General features: G+C 38.5%; 2 protein-coding genes across 2 annotated transcripts in view; one reads left to right on the top strand and one right to left on the bottom strand.

The window, feature by feature from the left end:
- Positions 1-6,267, top strand: part of LOC148870977 (uncharacterized) — a 38,429-nt gene extending 32,162 nt beyond the window's left edge. The window contains exons 6-9 of the mRNA XM_088971057.1: positions 1,060-4,974; positions 5,074-5,187; positions 5,561-5,697; positions 5,784-6,267. Of these exons, the coding sequence (XP_088827183.1) occupies positions 1,060-4,974; positions 5,074-5,187; positions 5,561-5,697; positions 5,784-5,985 (4,368 nt within the window). The 3' untranslated portion in view covers positions 5,986-6,267. The remainder of the gene's footprint in view (positions 1-1,059; positions 4,975-5,073; positions 5,188-5,560; positions 5,698-5,783) is intronic.
- A 1,089-nt stretch (positions 6,268-7,356) lies between these two features.
- LOC148870976 (uncharacterized) lies at positions 7,357-18,181 on the bottom strand. Its single transcript, XM_088971058.1, has 8 exons — positions 18,026-18,181; positions 16,377-17,686; positions 15,460-15,578; positions 9,697-10,320; positions 9,281-9,587; positions 8,141-8,306; positions 7,809-7,911; positions 7,357-7,705 (listed from the first exon to the last, which is right to left on the bottom strand). The coding sequence occupies exons 2-8, from the start codon at positions 17,535-17,537 to the stop codon at positions 7,588-7,590; spliced, it is 2,598 nt and encodes an 865-aa protein (XP_088827184.1). The 5' UTR covers positions 17,538-17,686; positions 18,026-18,181; the 3' UTR covers positions 7,357-7,587.
- Between the last annotated feature and the right edge of the window lie 1,129 nt (positions 18,182-19,310).

The following is a 19,310-nucleotide window of genomic DNA, read 5'->3' as shown; positions in this document are numbered from 1 at the left end:
AACTGATGGTGTTAGCCCCTGATTTTATCCACAATACTCTAGCGTCCTGTTTCAAGTCAACTTTATCTCTTCTTTGTAGGAAAGTGTTACGTTTGACCATGAACCTAGTATTCTTTTCTTCATCTGAAAGACTACCTCACTCTCTTTCCAATCAATATCAGTTAGTATTGCAAGCATCATATGTTTCTTCTTTCCACTTGGGGAAAACATTCCACTTTCAATTCTTTACCTATTATTTCAACAGCCGCAGCTTGTTTTACATCATGTGGCAACCCAACTCCTAAATATTGAATATGGATCCCCATTCTTTGACTGCCTCCAGAAAAGTCTGCATACCTTCAAAACAAAGGGGCCATGGTCTTCAAATTGCACCTTCATCGAGTATGACAAAGTAACCCCCTAGTTTTTAGATTTTTCAGTTCCTCTTACAGGTTTATCATTAAAATAATATGTCTAAACTTTTCATTTAGCAGGTTTGTTAATAAACTACCAGTTTTGTAAGTCTAACTATAAAGTGAACCAATGGTTTAATTATTAAAATAATATTCCAATTTGGCCATGTTAGATATAGTTCTTATTGGTCAGAACCAATAAGCCTGACAAACAATAGGGTTGGTTCTGGTGCGGTTACTTGCAGATCGTATAGGCTATATGATCTGGTGCTATTGCATATCCTATAGGCTATATGATCTGGATCTGAATCTGGTATGCTTATTTCCTTATTAGATCAGGACTGGGTCTACCATGATCTGGACCTGACCTGACCCTTGCCAGTTTGCATCTGAGGTAATATATTTCAGAAGTAATTTGAACAGGCCCTTGATGGTTGCTTTATCTCCTTTGTGACTTTCCTTACAATTTTAATGAGGCTGATAAAGAGTCTAATGTCCAAGAAATTTTTCTATGTAGACAAATTAATTTATCTGATTTCATTTTCCCTTTTTTTGTTTGTTTGTTTTTTTAATACTGATTTGGCTTTCCTTTCCAGGAAGCTATGAACACTTGGCCTCCACTTTCTCCCTGTTTTTCTAAAAAAAATTCTTTTCCACTGCACTGCAGGACCCAAGTTTTTCAGCATCAGAGTCACGCCATAGCTCTGACTCAGCTGATGGTTCCATAGACAGGGTAAGCTTCTCCCCTGGGAACAATTTAAATGATGGTGTATATAATCTGATTGGAAGGCAAGATTCAACTGGCTCCCCAAATAGTATTCCATATGGAACTTATCCTTCTAGTGATCTGTCTCGATCCAATCATTCATCGTTTAATTCAAGGGCCTCAGGTTCAAGCAACCATCACCAGATTCAGCATCCATTGACTGCCATGTCATCCATGAAGAATGTTGGTTCTTCTAAAGAATTGCTTGATGTTGCAGAAGAAACAATTGAGGAGCTCCGAGCTGAAGCTAGGATGTGGGAAAGAAATGCCCGGAAGTTAATGTTTGATCTGGAAATAGTGAAGAAGGAATGTTCTGACCAGTCCCGGCGGCAAGCTGATCTTAATATGGAGCTTTCAGGAGCATACAGTGAGCGTGATGGGTTGAAACAGGAAATTGAACAACTGAAAACACTATTGGAGGAATCAACAGAGAAAAAGACAGCAACAGAAAGTTCAAGTTTTCAGGCAGAAGGTATAACCCATATTCAGAGGGAATTAGAGGATGAGATAAAATTTCAGCAGGAATCCAATGCAAATTTGACTCTGCAGCTGCAAAAAACTCAAGAATCAAACATTGAGCTTGTTTCTATTCTTCAGGAATTAGAAGAGACCATAGAGAAGCAGAGGTTGGAAATAGATAATCTTTCAGCACTTCAAAGCTGTAACTGTAGAAATGATGATAGTGGGGAATTAAATTTAACAAAGGGATCTTCATTTGAGAAGACAAGAAAGGCCTCATCTAATTTGGATGGAGCGGTCGATGACACATCTAATTTGGTGTCCCAGCTGATGGAGCTGCAGGAATCCCAAAAGAGTTTGCAAACTACTGTACAGATGCTAGAGAAAGCCCTGGAAGAAAAAAACCAGGTGATTGAGGTTGAGCGGAGCCCGAGGAACCAAACCGTATTGGATGTTGAGGCTGAATGGAGACATAAGCTATCCATGAAAGAAGAATATATAATTAACTTAGAAGCAAAGTTATCTGGTAGTCCTAGTTCTGAGGACATAAGGTTGGATGGTGGAGGTGATCCTGATCTTACCAAGGAAATCCAGGCATTAAAAGCAAAAGTCCAGGAGCTAGAGAGAGATTGCAATGAGCTCACAGATGAAAACCTTGAGCTTATACTTAAGCTTGAGAAATCAAAAAAGGATCTCCAATCAGGAGCTTCTTTTAATGAGGTTGATGTTTTTACCAGTACTTCTGAGCCTAAAGTCAGCAACCCTGGATCCCAAATACTCCAGCTGGAAGATGAACTGAATAGAAAAGAGATGTTTAGTGAAGGAGTTGCCACCAGCCACTTACAAGGTCAATTGATAGATCTTCAGGAAAAGTGTACTGAACTGGAGTTTCAGCTGCAACTCTCTAAGGATAAAGCCTGTAATCTTGATTCCCAACTTCACAAAAGACAGGCTGAAATGCAAGAGCGAGAATTAGAAATTACTGCATTGCAACGACAGTTGGAGGGGTATCAAGAAAGAAAAACTGACAAAGAGGACCAACTCTTTGTTTCTTGTGTAAGATCTGAAAATTCTGACCCAAACTTTCCCATAGAAATCTCAAGGATATTCACTGAATTAGATAGTCAACTTCGGTTGGCATTAGCTCATGCAAGGAAGTCATGTTGTAGTGTTTGTTCTCATGAAAATACTAACTGTGAAGATGATCTTGATAGTTTAGCAATATTGAGCAGTACAGATACAATTTGTCTCAAAGAACAAGCTGAGGCTATCTTAAGCAATTTTATTTTGCTGAATAAATTATTGGAAGCAAAGATTAAGTGTGAAGATGCACTTCAAAATAAGGTAGATATCAAGGAGAGGGATGTAGATGATTCTGAAGCACAAAAGAAGTTTGACCAATGCAGTTTGAATGAGAATGCTCATCTTTCAATTGAAGAATGTGAGAGTTTGGAAATGAAACTGGAGGATGGAGTTGCTGATTTGAGAAAGGAACTGGTGGCAAGGCAATCTGAGGTAGAGGAGCTTGCAGCTAGTTTGTCTCTAAAGATAGAAGAGGTTGATGATCTTAGGCATTCTCATAGAAAGATAGAGTCTCAGTTTTCTACTCTTCAAAAGGAAAAAAACCATTTGGAGGAGAATATGGAAATTGTACTCAGGGAAAAGAGTATTGCATCAAAATGTTTGGATGATGTACGACATGATTTGATGGTTCTTAGCAACAGCGTGGCTTCCTATGCTTCTGCAAATAAGACTCTTCAAAGGAAATGCTCAGATCTAGAAAGTGAAAAGCATGAATTGGAAGTTCATTTGTGTGATCTAGAAGAAGAGAACATAAAGTTATCAGAACGCATATCGGCATTTGAAGCTCAGTTAAGATATTTGACAGATGAAAAGGAGTCCAGTCGCTTGGAACTAGACAATTCAAAATCTCTTGCCAGTAATCTCCAAGATGAGATTGGAAGGTTGGTAACTGAAATAGAGGCTCAAAAAGTGGATTTCAAACAAAAATTACAGGACATGCAAAAGCGATGGTCAGAATCTCAAGAAGAATGTGAATATCTGAAGAGAGCCAATCCAAAATTGCAAATTACAGCTGAAAGTCTCATTGAAGAATGCAGCTCTCTTCAGAAGCTGAATGGAGAATTGAGGAATCAAAAGCTAGAGTTGCATGAGCGCTGCATGCACTTGGAGTCCCGATTGTTGGAATCAAGAATAAAATTCTCTGATTGCTCCAGCAAAGTTGAACTTTTAGAGAGAAAACTTTCCTTAGTATATGAAGATACTACTTTGAAAGAGAAACTCCTGAGTTCAGAACTGGATGCTCTACTCCATGAAAACAAGGAGCACAAAGAGAAACTTGTTCTGGAGATGAACTTAATAAATCAGAAGTACTTGGACAAAACTGCCGAAGTTGAGAAGCTCCAAAGAGAGGTAGCTCACCTCATTGATCAGATATCAGCAACTCATGATGAAAGAGAAAGATTAGCCTCAGATGCAATACTTGAAGTACCATGTTTACGTGCTGATAAAGCAAAACTGGAAGATTCTCTTCAAGAGGTCCAAGCTAAAGTTGAGTCATCTGAGAATGAACTAGCTACTCTCCGAGTAGAAAATGCGGCAAAGATTCAAGCTTTGATCGATGAACTTACTGTGTCCAGGCAAAGCCATGAACTGCTAATTTCTGACCATGGGAAACTAATGAGATTGTTAGAGGATGTAAAATCTAGTGAAGAGAAATTTAGAAGTACTGCCAGTGGTCTTGAACGAAAACTTACATCGTGTGAGTATGAAAGGCAACAACTATTGGAAGAAATTGCCAGCTTGAAAACTCAGTTGCAGAAAATATCACAACTTCAGGACGAAATTTTGTCTCTTAGGAACTCACTCAATGAAACCAAGTTTGAGAAGGAAAAACTGGAGTCTTCATTGCAGCTACTGTCCGGAGACTTTGAAGAATTGAAAGCAGAAAGGGTCTCATTGATTGAAAAAGTTTCTAGCATGCAGGAGGCTGTTTCTGAATTAGAGGATTGTAGACATAGCAAAGTTGCCCTAGAAGAAAAGGTTCTGAGGCTGAAGGGTGATCTAGCTGCAATAGAAGCATTATGTGCTCAGGATGCTGGGCTGAAAAATGAGCTTAGCCGAATTAAGAGAACCAGTTCTCAATTTCAGAGGAAGATACAACACCTGGTGGAGGAGAAAGATGAGTACTTCAAGAGGGTTCAAGTTCTTGAAGAGGAACTTAAACGGAAAAGAGAAGAAAAACAATTACAAAGTGAGTCCAGCAATAAAGATTTGTCTGAATATTCTGAATCCAATACCAATGTTTTCACAATTCATGAAGAACTGAACCCAGAGGTAACTCCCCCACTATTCTTCAATCTTGTTGTTAGTTGACAATTTAGCCAAATGAAAAGCAGAAGTCAAGTGTTTAACTTCAGGCTTGATGTTTGGCAGGAAAAGACGGAAAATATCAATCGACATGGTGAAAACCAAAAATTGCCATCCAAGAAGGCTGATCAGTTTTCAGAAGATCGACCCAATCTAGTTGCTGACCAATACCTGGGAGAGGTTATTGTTTCCTTCATTACTCCCTGCACGCTTTCTCTTATCTTTGGAACTAATAGTATCACTATGTATATACTATTGCCAGTCATTTCAATTCGAAAAAAAAAAATTGCTCTGTCCTGGATGTACATACTCCCCCTTTTCAACAATGCATTACAAGGCTACTCCTCTTTGTTTTGTTGAAAAATTCTGAATGTTGACGAGGTGGCTTTAATATCCACCGTGAAGATGTAGAAGTACGTAGTTCCAGGATGGAGCCAAATAAAGCTATTTCAATTCTTTCACTAAATGGGCCTAGCACTGGTCATGGAGCCAAATAAAGCTATTTATTTTTTGCCATTTTTAGACATTCTAGCTTCCCTTTGGCTTTTTACAGGGTAATAACTTTCATCATAATGACCATAGAAGCCCCAAAGGCATAGAAGTTGATCCTCTATCAAGGATCCAGGTTCTTGAGAATGAACTTTCCGAGGCTCTGGAGGCAAATGATATGTATAAAGAACAGCTTAGGAGGTATGTGCAAATATATCCGACTTTATCGACCATGATGTTCCTAAAAATTGATGCTGATAAAGTTCCCTTCTTATTATGTCCTCCAGTCTACTATCTGAAGAGAAAAACAGCCATGTAGATCATCCAAATACCAACCAACGCAAGGCATCATCCCTAGAGGCAGAGTTGAGAGATATGCGTGAGCGGTATTTCCAGATGAGCCTCAAATTCGCCGAGGTAGAAGCTCAACGTGAGGAACTCGTCATGAAGCTCAAGGCTCAAAAGAGTGGGAAGAGGTGGTTCACATGAATCGTCTGCTTTAGCATCAAATTTTTTATATCCAATTCTCATTTTTTTGATAATTATTCTTAATTTTTTGGTCCTTATTCATATTCAATAAAATCCAAGGGAGGAGGATTCTTGTAAAAAGGAAAGCGAACTGGCCAAAGCACCAAGTATAGAATGTCAATTTCGATAATTTGCTCATATGATATGGCATCATTGAATGTAATTACAGAAGGAAAAGAAAATCCAAGCTCAATAATTATGGGTAACATTGTTATTCCAGCAATTAACTGGACTGTCTGACAATACCGGGACTTTGGAAATCAGGGCCGAATGGCCTTGAGTATGTAACCTGCAAAGGACCAGCAAGCAGCAGGTCTCATTGAGCTTTGTTATCAGCTGTTTGTTAGCAATGTCTTTCTCACCCATGTAAACCCACTTCAATGATGCAAAGAAACCCACTGTATTGGGCGTTTCTCCGATGTGAATTATTTTTCTTGTTACAAGTTCAAGAGACATCAAAACCAGCTAGTTTGATAACAAATTAATTCTTAGAACAGAAACACATGAAAACATGTTCTTGGTTAGGTGCGTGTTTTTTGTTTTTAAAACTATTAGCCTGTAACCGAAAACATGTTACCTGAATTTCTTGTTTAAAGAGTACATGTTTTCATATGATTCAAATTGAGTTCAAAACAGATGCAGGAAAACATGTTCTTGGTTATATTCATGTTTTTGTTTTCAAAATTATTAGCCTGTAACCAAAAACATTTTCTTGAACCTCTTGTATAAAGAATATGTTTTCATTTGATTACTGAATATTATGTTTTATAAATGTTGTAATATCTATATCATAAAATCTTTGTTTTAAACCCATCAATATGATAATTTCAAAACCATGAAAAGTTTTTTTTTTTCCAAACAAAACCAACGTATACAGTTCAAGAACATTTTTTGTTTTTATGGCAAATTCAAAAACAAATGAAAACAAAAATAAAAAGAAAAATCATACTGTAGAACACCCCCTTGGTGGTTATGGGTAATTGGGCACATTAGAGTTGAAGAAATTAAACAGGCTTGGAAACACTGGACCTTCTTCAAAAAGAATGTTTCATAAGGAGCAAGGCCGAAAACTGGAACGGTACCTGGCTGTGAAGCAAAGAAAAGATAGAAGGATGGCATGCTAAACTGGCAGAGTTCTGCTTCTGAAAATATAATGGAAACACTGGACCATACGACAAGATGTACGTCATCCCACTGGTGATAATAAAGAGCTAATAGTAATGCAGTGTCCCGCGTTCATGCGTGCACACATTAACTCAGCTTTATCCAGTAACAGAGGCAAGTTTAGAGAGGATGTTCATATTCCATTCGACATCTTTATTGAGGCCAGAATGATGGATGGAAGGTGCCATTTGTCATTCCAATATTTCATTTACATATGTTCCAGAAATAATCAGAACGGCAGCGGCAAAATGAACAAAACAATCTACAGATAAGAACCTGAAGGAGCCTGGAAAAAGGCAGTAAGAAGACTCCAACAACTTATCATTCCTTCTCTTTATCCTTTATTCCCCCCCCCCCTCTCTCTCTCTCTCTCTCTCTCTCTCTCTCTCTCTCTCTTCTTTACAGTATGGAGTAAGCTCGGACCACCTCAACAATTGGTGCCCGACACAATGGACATTTCCCTCCACCTCGAATCAACTCATTTGCACATTTCAAACAAGTGCACATATGCCCACATCTGCAAATGACAAGGTACAAGTATGGATGGGTTATGGGCATATTAATATTTACATATTGCATTTTGTTTATATCAGATAAGGCAAGTAAATGTGTACACTTACCTGTACAATAAAGAATCAATATGACTATCACAACAGACACAGCAAGTTCCCTTCCGAACATGACCCCATTTCGATCCATCTTCTGATGACTCCACACCTAAACCTGCGATGATTAGCAACTTCACCAGTCAACTTTTAGGGAAGCATTGGGAGATATAGGTGACTTGCAGCATTAAATTATTTGAAGTCAATCAAATCAAGGTAAATGACTCATAAACGACTCAGACCATCAGACAGTATTCAGCAAACAATCATACTAAAGGCCTCCATTGGTACTATTCAAATTTACAAACCATTATAACTGTGCATTTGTGTTGGAAGTGTATACAGACCTTGTCCACCAGTTGACCGGTTCAATGCTGCAGAGACTTCCTGTCTAACTGAGCGCTGCAACTCAAGTTGCATATCCATGCAGGCCTCCAACATCCTCTGCATGTGGCTCATCCCTTGCTGGAGCCTAGCCATGTCAGCCCTCAAATCATTAATGATCTCCCACTCCTGCTCCAAATAGCATTCACAATCAATTCAAACAGAAATTGGACAGGCAACAGCAGAAACTTGAGAAATTGAAAGGTAACAGGTTCAGTTCACATTATGAAGAAATGACAATGAACATAGTCTTTTATATATTGATTATGACTCAACAAGAGAACTCATCTCCCATTTATGCCAATAGAAAAAGGAGTAGAAGGAAAAAGTCATCTAATAGAAAATCGGTGACAATTTACTTTCAACAACAAAACCAACCAAATAAATGGTTATTTGTGGACAAATTATAAGGATAAGGTTTTGTGCAAGGGGGAGCCAACCCATAAGTTGGGGGATTTATGGGAGCAGGAGCACTAGAAATCCTATATCAGTGGATTCTGAGGTCATGATCCATCAGGAGGTTGCCATTGATTAAAGAGCATGGATACAGGTTAAAAGTCCCAACTCTGATAATGACTTCTTAATACAAATGTTTTGAAAACTTGACTAGCTTCAGATTCATGGTTTAACCACAAATCAGTCAACCATTGGCCAAGGAAGTTGCCCCAATTCCCCTTTTTCACAGTTCGAAGGTGTAACAATCCATTTTCAAAACATCACCCAACACTTTTAACTGTAATACGGCTTGCAACCTCCATTTTGCATCAAAAGAGTGAGTTCATATTATCAAGTATGAGTGGTCTATGCCTATATTGACATAAAGAAGGACCACAACTTCCCAGCTATCGGGGACCTTGGGAGGGGTGGATTGGACATGGACCAAACCTCGGCAACTTTGTGCATAAATGGCTGCTCTCAAACTCAAACCTCATTCAGGTCTGCCTGAGATTTTATCATTCCACCAAGCAATAACCCCTCTTTGTCTATTAGCATATGTATCTTTTAAAATGACCGACTTCAACATAAAATGCAAATGATAAGGAAAAAATGAATTTGTATGCTACAAGGGTTCTAGTTAAGTGTAATCAAGAAAAGTAGCGCACAATTTCTGATCGATGTATGCCGTGCCGAGACCAGTTAGCATGATTCAAAGCCTGTTGCCAAAGAGGCTGTGGAGGGGGAACCGGTGGAGGTGGCAGCACAAGTGGAGGTCTGGTAACAGTTTCTGGGGAATCCTCATTCTGATCATCTCTTTGCTGCTCCTGATCTTGCTCTGGCGAAGTAGGTGGGACCAATGTCCTATGCAGATCCCAGTCAATAGGAGAACGACTTTGTCTTTCTACATATGACTGTATCAATTGATCTAGGCTCTCACGGAACCCACTACGAAGAAGATTAGAAACACTTCTCCTACAGTATGAGCAAAATTCAAGTAAGCACAACAAAATCATTGATAAATAAGAACTCAATAGCTCTAATAATTATAAAAACTCTGGAACCAGAAGATAAGATCCAATACCTGCTCAGAAGTTCCCTCAGTTCCATACTGTACACATTGTCATCATCAGGTGGGTGGAATCCACTGACCCGCCTAACAGGAACAGCACGTCGATTTCTTGGAGGATCTGAAGATCCATCAGACCAATTCTCGACAGCCTCCTGAGAACCATCTTCATGCCACTCTTCATGTGCCTCTTGGAGATGACTATCTTCTCCACCCTCATTTCCTGAAGTTTCCCGGGGCCAATCCCTGGTTGTATTCTCCTGCCAGTTAGCATCTATTTCTTCCCTATTTCCATCTTGCCATTCATTAATATTAGCTTCATTAGGCTGTTGCCATTCTCTACCTCCATCTTCTGTAACTTGTTCTTGCCAATCACCTCCTTGAGTAGTAGGTTCTTGCAAACCTGTGCTTTCAATAGTTGTGTTATTTTCTAATTCACCTGTATGCTCTTGCAACAGACGAACTTCACTTTCCAGACCCCTAGATTGCAATTGTTCATGGTTTTCATTTGCAGCAGTGGGTAGGGTGTTTAACTGAATTACTTCATTTCTGGGCCCATTGGTGTTGTTAGACGAGGTATCAGAATGGCTGTTCACTTGACCACGAACAATATTTTCTAATGTTGAGCGAAAGCCCTCTCTGATAGCATAAAAAAGCATCAACAGGCCATTCAAAAAAAAATATATAACTACAGATCCAATCCAGATGTGAATGAAAAGCAAACAAAAAGAAAAATTAGTATAGGTGCTATTTCGTGCAAATGTGGTTCAGCAGTACATCAATATACAACATTAATTAAGCCCAAAATCTATGATATTGATACCCAGACCATTTCGTGTCAGGTACTTCAATTTCTAGTGTAAATTCCAAATCTAACACCTTGTCCATCCATTACCATATCCAGAAAACATAGTCCAAATAGCTGGGAAATTTAAAACAAAAGAATGTTGAAAAAAATAAACTAGGATATGTTAAAGAACAAGAAATTGGACGAGAAGATCCAAAGTCCAAACTAACACAATAATCCTAGACATAGAACACAATCATTGAATAGTTGGATGCTTGAATTCAATACCATCTACAACCCAACCGAAAATGCACAATGATAAAAGACTTGAAAACTCTTGATAAAGATTATCAAGCTTTAGAGAGACATGTTGGCTTACTACTTGAAGATGAATTCAGTGTAAGAATCACTTTAGATGTTCACATCTCAAAATTCTCTCCCCGGTTGCTAAATTCGAGACAAGTGTAGCTTGTTTCTCACTTACCAAAATAAAAATTAAAAAAAAAAAAAAAGCTAGGATACAGAGACAGACTTTGAGGGTTAAACAACTCAAGCCCCTCAAACTTGATGCCTTGTGTGCTTTAAAGTTTATAGTCCACATATTGAAGCTCACTTTGTGTAGTTAGCAGCCATAAAATAACCAGGAAAGAAAAGAATTAAGCCAATAACAAAAAATAAAAAGGACAAGTGCTTTAGTCATGCCCTTTTTCTTCTAGATTGTTTGGACCAATATTTCACTGATTATTCTTCTTGATGATCCAAAGGTAGTATCTTCTTAGCATGTTTCCTATAGAATCATATAACTGTAAGCATAATCTAATTGTTTTATCATACTTTTATGTGAACCAAATGGTTCAATCAAGACTTTGTAGATTATTGGTATTTTCACTGCTAATTACCTTTCATCTTTAAAAAATAATGGACCACAAGCTCCATACATCTACTTATGCATCTAAAGTTCATTCTCATAATCTTCTAAATGCTAGAGATAATAGTGGAAGAATTAGATGTATATTGAGCATATGATCAAAATCGTCCAAGAGTCAAGATATTACAAACGTACTTTTCTATATTCAAATGTTTTCAGGCCCTTTCTAGTATGTTCTCTGATCTCATTTGGTCAAGGATACTATCGTCCTTTCCTGATGAATATTAGAGTGGTTTGCATTCTCAGGATCAAAAACGGCAACTAGCCAACCACCAGGCCCTAAATTCCAAACAAGAGTTTTGAAGAAGCTATCAAGTAGAAGTCCTCTACTATCATTTCCTAAATCTTGTCTAATGATTCCTTTATGCACTTCAGAAATATTGCAACCAAGCAAAATAGAACTCATGGGCATCTAAGCCTCTTAATACTCAAATACAACCCACCACCATAGGAAAGGCAAAGAAAAAGCTATCTGAATTTTTTACATTGTATGGTCAGAATATTGAAGAAATATTAGCATTGTTAAACCATTGTAATTTTTAGCAATGGTTAGGAATTAGGAGAACGGCCCAACCAATATAATTTCAATTATGTGAACATTGGCCACTATCATAATTCCAAACAAGTCTCCTTGTCTTAGTATAACTGTGAGTCGGGGACAGGGTGGTAGCATGGTTTTTTTTTATTTCTGATAATTGATAGCTAGGTTATTTGTTGATCAGTGAGCAAATCAAAAGAGATATATTGATACAAAAGCCAAGAAATACAAACCCCCAGTTTCAATAAAGGAAACCTACATATTGAACCTTTCAGTAAAGGGTAAACAAAACAACAACAAAAAATACAGATATATATATGACCAAATATATGTCTACCGTGATACATGCATCATAATGCATAGATGAATCCCCAGCACAAATTCATCCTACCCACTCCTCCAGCTAGACTATCTGATAAAGAGTTTACCAACATCCATACCCCCCTTCAACAAAGTTTTCAATCTTGACACTAGAGCTCTAGCCTCCCTGGCATGCTTTCTAAAAAGCCATGGACCCTCATTTCCATCCCTCAATCATCTAATAACCACCTATAAGTCCACTTTCCATCATCTATTGGTAACCCACTATAATAATATAATAACGAAACCTAAAGACTTGCAATAGGACTATGATCTCTGCTCTTAGAAAAAATCCAGAGCCTATGGAGCCCAAGAAGACTAGAAGAATATCTCCTGCTGAATCCCTGAACATTTCACCTATTCTAGAAAAGCCTGGATTTCCTAGCAAACAACCATCAAAGTTAAGCCTTATGGTTGAGGAGGGGGCAAGCAATTCTAGTTTACAATTTGTCATGACGTAGATGAGCTGGCAACATGAGACCACTCTCTAATCTGCACAACCCAGATTCTGGACATGGCAAAAGGATATTTTGTCTGCTGCTATAAGAATCTCCCCCGCCAAATCCCTGAAAACTTCACCCATTCTACAAGGGCCTGGATTCCCCAAGGAGCACCCATCAAAAATTAAGCCTTATGGTTGAGGAGGGGGCGATCAATTCTAGTTTGCAATTTGTCATGATGTAGATGAGTTGGGAACATGAGACCGCCCTCTAATCTGGACAAGCCATATTATGATATGAAAAAAGAATTTTTATTAAGGACAGGGCTTAAGTGCAAATGGTATCACTCTCTTGCCACAAAACCCACAAGACAAGCAACAGCATCAAATGTGGCCTTCAAGATGTCAACCCGAATACCCACCTTAATTTGTGCTGGAAGCATAAGGACAAGATAATATTGTTTTCTACTTACGCTTTACAAACTTTCCTCATTTACTAGAGTGGACATTACAAGAATTTCGTCAGGAGCCTTTATAATTTATTACTGTTACAACAAACTAGCAGCCACCAGATTGCAGCATAAAAATATGTAGCAGAGAAAACATGCTATGATAGCCGAATCTCCAAATCAAATAACCAGTTATTTCCACTATCTAACCAATGCAATCACAATTGTTAAGGAAAGAAAAAGGTTATGCACATCAATGACAAAACCATAAAAGCCTGCTGATACTGGTTGATCTGCATTTTGTGTAGCATGGGAGGCCAAAGAAAGTAAACCAGATCTGGTCCCAACAGCCATTACAGCCGTGTATTGGGAATATCTACCTTGTCTTTCATGGCAAGATGTTCCCAATGTACAGTTACAATGGCTGTTGGGACTAGATCCGAGGCTCCAAGCTCCATGCACCAAGTCAAGCATGTAAAGCCCACTATCTCTTTTTTTCTTCAATTGCATTACTTCAAGTAGCTAATCTGATGTAAAACATATTACATTCCTAATTCTACGAGTCGCCTTTGTGCCACACCCCTCAAGGCAAGCCAAACAAGTCCATGTTAAGCTCCGAGAACCCCCCCTATTTGCTAATGTCGTTCATTCGTTCATCTTAATAAAATATCTTCTTAAAAGGCGAATGTGAGATTTAAGAATTTAAGACCCTAACATGGACTTCTCAAGGGGTGGAGCCCCTGGCCCAGCTGCTAGTTTCAAAAAAAAAAAGCAAAAAATTGTATGGTTTTCAAAAGATGCACGCCTGGGCCAAGGCGCAAGGCGCACCAAGCATGTGCCTTTTGAAAGTGCTGCACCTAGGACCTGGGCGAGGCACCTACCCTAAAATGCGCTTCGCCTGTGCACCTAGGCACGCCTTTTAAATCACTGAAAGAGGGGCATATCCTTGTACAAAATTTTCCAATTTTATAAAGAAAATAGATGGGAAAAATATCCTACTCTAGGCATGTGATAGAAAATGCTTTATTTTCCATGTAGAAAAGGATTATCATCTGAAACTCGGAAGACCAAAGAATAGTGAAATGGCAACCATGTACATTTTTGGGATGTTCTGAATAGTTTTAATCATATTGTAAATAATAAAAAGGTTAAATTGAATCAAATCGTGAGTTGTATCATAAATTGTAAAAGTATTCCCATTGTTTTTTTACAAACTTGTTTATATGTGCGTGTGTGTGATTTTAGCCTACTTTTAATTCATATCTAACATATATACAGTACAAAAACAAGAGAATTTACCACTTCTACACTAGAAGCCGACGATGATATAATCAAGTTTGACTTGAAAGTCAAAGCATCTACATACAATGGCTCTTTAACCTACATATGATGGAAAATAAACTCAATATCTTTTCTAAAAGGTCTTAATAACTTAGAATCCTTTTTTAAGTAAGGACTTTAAAAACAAATCTCCCTTGAAAAAACTTTTCTTTTTTGCTTCATCCTTGACAAAACTAAATAGGAACAATAAAATAACAAAGTAGACAACTAATTCCTAATTGAATTGATTAAATCACATTAATCATATGAATTGTGATTCATGAATCAAATTGTAGGATTAAACCAAAATTTGTAAAATTTGTGTAGAAAAAAACTCATACATAAGATTCAAATAGAAACCTTTTGGGGTTGTATTGCAAATCATAAGGATTTTGATGCCTATGTTTGGGCCTAACACCATAGCTGCCACATTTATAAAGAACCATTCATGCAGGCTTACATTTCTGCATTGCCTTTTCAGCATCACCAACCATAGGCAAAGGAGTCAATGGAGCAGAATATAGTTTTTCAAAAGATAAATATAGATGCCACAGATAGCTTAAGATGATTTGTGAAGTTCATGTCAGCAACTTCTTTCAGTGGTCAATAACCAGCTTATCCAATGGGTTCCATTATGAGCACACTCATCCAACATCCAATGTCTTAAGAAAAACATGTAGATAAAATTATCCATCGCCTACATTGATCTCTGATTTCAGAGGTCCGTAGGACGGGAAACATATCATGCATGATTCAAAATAACCAAAGAGTGGGACCAGGCTGTTACAAGGGAGAGAGAACATGGGAAAAAATAGAGTAGCGTTTTGTACTGAGCAGATAAGCAGAAAGGAAACACAGCAGTAATCTAAAATCTACAGGAAAAACCATGTGAAGGCAAAGAGAGAATATGAAAAAAATCAAGCAATATAACAGGCATTGCATAAAAAGAATACTTACCTTAAACCAGATACAGTATGTCTTTGTCTTAACTGGCCTAATTCACCTGCCGCCATTGAAGGTGGTCTCTCATCCTCATTAGATCTTTCACTTCGTAAGAATCGACCTCTGAGTAATGACTGGAAAAGAACACCACATCAGATCCCCAAGCCATAAAACATAATCAAATATCTTCCTTATAAAGAGATAATCCTAATTGATTGCATATAATAGGCTACAGTACACAGTTAACATCACAACAACAAACATACATACATGGATGGCCTTCATGTAGAAATCTAACTCACAAGTAGCAATATGGCATAGACAGAACGGAATTACCCCATATACTAGAATCAACACCATCATAAAAGTCAAACTTCTAGAAACAAATACCTAATTATTAATTTTTTTTAAGACATAAAAAGATAATATACCTATAATCATGGATCTTTTTTGATAAAAAAAAATCATGGATCTCTTTACAGAATTTTAAGTAGACTCATATATCACATTAAATATGCATGGAGTGGATTCTCATATATATCTCTAAAGAACTAGAAATGTGCATTTAATGTGATACTACCTTTGCTATAAATGACAGTAAAACTCCATGCATACCAAAAGATAGCCAATAAAAACCCAAAAGAAATATTATCTTGCTATAAGGATTTTTTTTAGCTTCAAATCAGATTCTACATAATGATCAGAAGACAGTCAAAGACTTACCATGCCCTATTTTAGCATATCAAGGGCATTATGAATCATGCTAAGCACTTGGGCTAGGTCCTAACCCAATAAGAAAATTCAAAATGCTCAATCAGAGTATAATACTTTCTTTACACAATCGCATATGACAAGAATAAATGCAGGACTGAGACAAGAAGACTAAATTTGAGCAAATACAAAAGCAATAAACACTTTGATAAGCAACTGACCTGAATGCGGTTGCGATGAGCAAAGTCTGAGACAGCCCTGTGCTCTAACAAGTTTTGCAGTTCCCCCTGCCTTTCCCTCTCAATCCTCACCAGCAAATCAAGGAGAGCTTGTCTGCCACGCAATCTCAGCCTTTCCCGCCGGATGTGCTCAGGTTGGCCTTCATCATGGTCAACAACCATGCCATCACGAACCTGTTCAATCTGCACACCAAGTCCAGCAGTTTGGTCTTCCCTTCTGCTGCCACGAGCACCTCTCTGTTGCTGACTTGTCATCTGGACCCACTCTCTCACAAGTCTTACTCTTTCACGCTCAGTTTCACCAAGCCATTCCGCCCTAGGACTGTTGTTCCTCTGGGAAACATTGGATGCATGGTCACTCATGCCACTATCCATCCATCCCCGGACAATTTGCCTAACCCTCTCCCTTTCAACTTCCCCAATGTCTGGTGATTGTTCACGGCTAGAATTGTTGCGGTCTCCATGTTCATTCTGTGACTCCATTTGACCTTGGGACCAAGTCCCGTACTCATTCTCACTCTCACTTGCATCTTCGGAACTCCCTCGGTGCTCACTTTCCCGAGTTTCAGACTCGTTAGTGCTTGAGAGGTTGGAATTGGAGTTAACACTCCTCTGTTGCCTCAACCTTTCTCTCATCCTTTCTCGGGCACGGTTGAGCATGTGCTCATCTTCCAGCTCCCGCCACATTTGCAGGAGAGAGGATGCCTGGGTGTTAGGTCTCTCAACAGCCCCCTGCCGTCTTGAAGATGGAGACTGTGACTCCCTCAGAAAGGATGAATCAAGCATGGAGACAGTGTGCAAACCCGCGAGGGCCATAAGTTCAGACTCACGGTTCCGCCTCTCAATCGTAGTGATCATCTCCTGGGCCTGCCTGGCAGCCCACCTACTCAATATACGAGAGTGGCGCCTTCGCGCCGCGGAGGACTCCGCCAAGTCATCCCCTTCGAGATCCGACCGTCGCCTCCGGCGTACAAGCTGGTCACCCTCCTCATCGTCATCGTCCTGATCTCGAGTAGAGCTACAGGAAGCCAATGACATACAATCATCCAAATGACCGCGCATCAACTCCTCCAATCCCCGCTGGAACTCGGCACAAGCATCGTTGCTCTCCTGCTTCTGTAGCCGCGGCCCAAAATCAGTCATGTTCTCCACGGCCCACCCCCTCCCCTCCCCCAAACACTCAAATTACCACCTACCCCCCTTCGCCTCGAAGGCGAACACGACACATGACAAATACATCCCACCCCCTCGAATCTTAAAGTAAAGGATCAAACACCCAAAAAGCCTATAACCTGTAAACAATAAAAAGAAAAACCAAAACTTTTATTCAAAATCACAAAGAAACAAAACAAAACTCAATCCAAATTACGCTCAAACACTGCCCTAAAACAGGGGGCAATCGATTCACATCCTCAACGAACAGTCCGATTACAGTTGGAGAAAAGAAATAAATTGGACGGTTAAAACCGAAGAGTCCAACCAAATTATTCACAACAATAACAAGAATCCTGACTTCTATACTCAATTCGATCGAATCAAGATCGAAAAACAGAGTAAGAACCAAACCAACTACAATTGGATTGAATAAGCTTCTAGGGCAAATAAAGATCAAACAATGCAAAAGAACGTACCTTTAAAGCTCTGACGTTCCTTCGCACAACAAGAAAACCAAAAAGCCCTAACTTTACAGAACCATCAACGCAAACAATCAAGGATTTTCTTCGGGTCAGAGAGACAACAATGGAGACGGAGTTACAAATATAAATACAGAGAGGAACACAAAAGACGAGTTTCTTCTTTCCTTTTTAATATTTATATATATTTTTATTTTTTCATTAGATAAATAATTATTAAATATAATATAACATGAGAAGCGCCGAGTTGAATTCTTCTTTTAATACTAATTTTCGGGACAACCGCATCATATTAATCGAGGAGCCTCAACCGGTTGCCACGTGGCAAAATTGCTTGGCCTTACAAAATTACGAAATTATCACTCTTTATTATCGTAATTAATATTAATAAATCATAATTCAATGTTAATATTTTCTTTGTTATGGTGCTTTACTCAACCGTGGTTTTTTCCGTAGACCCTCGTTTTTCCAGGTCATGGTCAATGCCTGCTCGTGGGCCCAGAAATCAAATCATGACCTTAGATCAATTGAGTTTTTCTTTTGTTGCTTATCATTGCAAGGTTTGTGGGGCCATTTGCTCACTACGACATAGTGGTATGTATCATCATTGATACTTGTTAGTAGACAGAAATGATTCAATCGGAACCTCCGGATTAGAATCTTAATACCCCCCCCCCCCCGGGTTCCCCGTAGAGAATGTGATATTTGAGATGAGGTAAGACCGTGAGAGACATTCTAAAAGGTGAGAATAGACCAGAGGATAAAGGTGTTAAATTGGTTGGTAGAAGGATCGTGACCGTCCGATCTTGCAACTCACCTTAGAATTGTGGATCGAGATTCGGAGGGGAATTTGCCTGTGTGAGGGGGCGAGTCGCCACGGGAAGGAAGAAAAGAAATAGAGATAAATTGAAAAATCACCTTCAACAATTTCCTTTTTCATGATTTTTAATTAGAAAAACGAATAAATCTCATATTAAAAAAAAAATAAAAGATCAATAAATCTCAAATGCTAATATCACAATACTATTTTTTCATTTTTATTAAAAATTAAAAAATATATATATTCAGTAAAGTTAGGATGCATTTGATTAGCTCCATGTTTTGTGTTTCTTAAAGCCCAACAAGCACTGTGCTTTTGGGATTAAAAGTGTTTTGACCCTATGTTTTCAAAAGCAATTATTGGCAAATGCTCAAAATACTTTTTGATTTATTTTTGTTTTTCACACCCCAAAACATAAAATTAAGCAAAGGTTTATATTCTATGCTTGTACATGAGGACCAT

This window comes from Nelumbo lutea, chromosome 2 (genome assembly GCF_056320005.1).
Source record: "Nelumbo lutea isolate HS-2025 chromosome 2, American lotus-T2T, whole genome shotgun sequence".
Classification (NCBI taxonomy): domain Eukaryota; kingdom Viridiplantae; phylum Streptophyta; class Magnoliopsida; order Proteales; family Nelumbonaceae; genus Nelumbo; species Nelumbo lutea.
This window is presented reverse-complemented; position numbering and strand designations above follow the sequence as displayed.

Coding starts and splice junctions, on each gene's coding strand:
- LOC148870976 (XM_088971058.1), bottom strand. CDS start 17,537: ATGACTGATTTTGGGCCGCGGCTACAGAAGCAGGAGAGCAACGATGCT. Junction 15,579..16,376: donor CTCATCGCAACCGCATTCAG/GTCAGTTGCTTA, acceptor GTTCTTTTCCAG/TCATTACTCAGAGGTCGATT. Junction 8,307..9,280: donor GCATACATCGATCAGAAATT/GTGCGCTACTTT, acceptor TATTTGGAGCAG/GAGTGGGAGATCATTAATGA.